Source organism: Lolium rigidum, chromosome 2 (assembly GCF_022539505.1).
Source record: "Lolium rigidum isolate FL_2022 chromosome 2, APGP_CSIRO_Lrig_0.1, whole genome shotgun sequence".
Classification (NCBI taxonomy): domain Eukaryota; kingdom Viridiplantae; phylum Streptophyta; class Magnoliopsida; order Poales; family Poaceae; genus Lolium; species Lolium rigidum.
The window spans coordinates 67,628,396-67,630,721 of NC_061509.1; the positions used below are offsets into that span (position 1 = coordinate 67,628,396).

At 61.2% G+C, this 2,326-nt stretch overlaps 1 protein-coding gene across 1 annotated transcript; it reads right to left on the bottom strand.

Moving 5' to 3' along the window:
- Positions 1–824: 824 nt before the first annotated feature.
- LOC124686635 (transcription factor MYB44-like) lies at positions 825–1,965 on the bottom strand. Its single transcript, XM_047220545.1, has one exon. It carries the CDS (start codon positions 1,963–1,965, stop codon positions 1,066–1,068), a length of 900 nt encoding a protein of 299 aa, XP_047076501.1. The 3' UTR covers positions 825–1,065.
- Between the last annotated feature and the right edge of the window lie 361 nt (positions 1,966–2,326).

Consider the following 2,326-nt stretch of genomic DNA (forward strand, 5'->3'; position numbering starts at 1 on the left):
AAGTTAGTAAGTTACTGTCTCCATAAATCATGCCCAACACCGATAACACCAGGCCTTGCACGCTTGCAGTACTGCCCAGCCAAGTTGTATGGGCCAGAATCAAAATATATGGTGCTGCCTCCAGGTTTGGAACAGATAATTACTAGTCTCTCCCTCAAAAAAAAAAAAAGATAAGATAGCACAAGTGCACAACTATCGCCATCTACAAAAACAGGATCGCCATTAAAACAGCAGCAGATTGCGCAACTCCCGTTGGCTGTTCCGCGCAAAGAAGATATTTCGGGGGGAACAGCCAGCTGCAAAGCCTTTGCTCCCCGTCTCCCTGCCATTAATACCGCCAACGGTGAACTGTCACTACGCGCGTACTGCTAGCTGTAGTCACAACCAGTCCAACGCCACTAACTACGGGCGCGCCGGCCGGTCCATTACTGTTGGTGCCGCTACGACTTTCGTACTCCTCGATTCGAATGGTTCGAGTCGTACGCATTGCATCAGTGCCCAACCGCTGCGCTTGTCGCTCCCGTTCTTGCCTCAATCATGGACTGGTTTGCCTGAGTGTTAATTTACTTACGCGTTTCAGATTCGACTCGATGACCAACACGGATCATCTGGAGCGCGAGAATTTTATGGACAAAGGCTTGTTTCATTTGATTGATGCACGATTTAGTTTACTATATAGTATACTAGTAGTTCAGATATAGTCTCTCCGATTCGTGACGGGTCTGTAGTTGGCCTGCCGATCGGGATTTCTTGCGTAGATCGTCGGTGGAGCAGCCAAATTTCAACATCGCCGGTCCCCATCGAATCATTCCTGTACAGCCTCGGGCGGAGCATCGGTAATCAACATTTCGGGTTCTCTTCTTTCCATTTCCCCATTTCCGAACTTCAGCACTGCTCTGCTCTGTTTCAGAGCAGCAACAGCCGAAGAATAAAACAAACTCACAGACGACAGAAAACTACTAGCTCGGCGCTACTACACAGGGATCATCTACTAGCCGTGATGCGATGCGGCGCCGCGTTTGCGGCGAACTTGCATTTCCTCTTGCACCGGATGGACGGTTTTCTTCACTGGCGTGTGACGACGCCGACCCTCTCGGCGGCGGCGCGCATGACGCCCTCGACGAGCAGCGGGATGCAGGCCTCGCCCACGGCGCCGGCGCCGCACCCGGCCGGGATCCCCACGCCGGACATGTACTTGCGCACCTCCGCGCGGATCATCTCCTGCATGGCCGCCGCCATGTCGCCGCCGAACGGGTACGCCTGAGACGGCGCCGGCGGTGACGGCGAGCGCGGCGAGGAGGAGGAGGACAGCTCCTGGAACTGGCTGCGGGCGCTGTCGTGGTGGAACCCGTGGTCGAGCCCGGGGAGCGAGAGGGAGAGCGACGTCACCAGTTCCTCGTCCTGCCGCGCAGCCACCGCCGGCCTCACCACCTCCGCGCAGATCGCGTCGAACCCGCCGGCGCGCGGGACGGGCCGGAACACCTGCGCGCCGCCGCCGCCGTGGCTGAGCTCGCTCCGATCCGACCCGGTCGGGCTCTCCGGTCCAGGGCTGGCGCGCTTGCACGGCCGCTGCTCGTACTCCCCTCCCTCACCACCATTACCCTCCTCCCACCCCGCGGCGGCGGCCCCGAGCTTGCGCTTGAGCGACGAGTTCCAGTGGTTCTTCACTGCGTTGTCGGTGCGGCCGGGCAGCAGCCGCGCGATGGCGGCCCAGCGGTTCCCGAGCCGCGCGTGCGCGCGCAGGATGGCGGCGTCCTCCTCGGCGGTGAACGGGCGGCGCTCCACCTGCGGGGAGAGCTGGTTGCACCACCGCAGCCGGCACGACTTGCCGGACCTGCCCTGGATCCCGCGCCCGATCGCGGTCCAGTTGCGCGCGCCGTGGCGCTCCACCAGCCGCCGCAGCGCCTCGTCCTCCTCCGGGCTCCAGGGCCCCTTTATCCGGTCGCACTCCGCCTCCGCGCCCATCGCCGCGCGCCCGAACGACGGTGTGCTGGTTGCTCCGGCGACGGTTTGTGGGTGTGATTGCTGGTGATTAGTAGGAGTGGTAGTGATTAGGACGTCTGGATGTGGATGGCGAGAGGAAGGGGACGACGAGGCCGGACCTTATATAGGCGGCCGCGGCCGGTAGCTGGTCACCGGGATACAGCTGGCGCGGGGCCTACCTCACGCCCGGCGCCGTGTCGTTTCTCCTACCTCAATGGCAGGTGGGGTCCTTACTTCTGGGCCCCACATGGCAGGGAGATAAACCGGGTCGACGAGGCCGTTGTTTGGTTGTTAATCAATCTCCGGTGGTGGTGGTCCCCACGCGCGCTGAGGCGGATGGTTT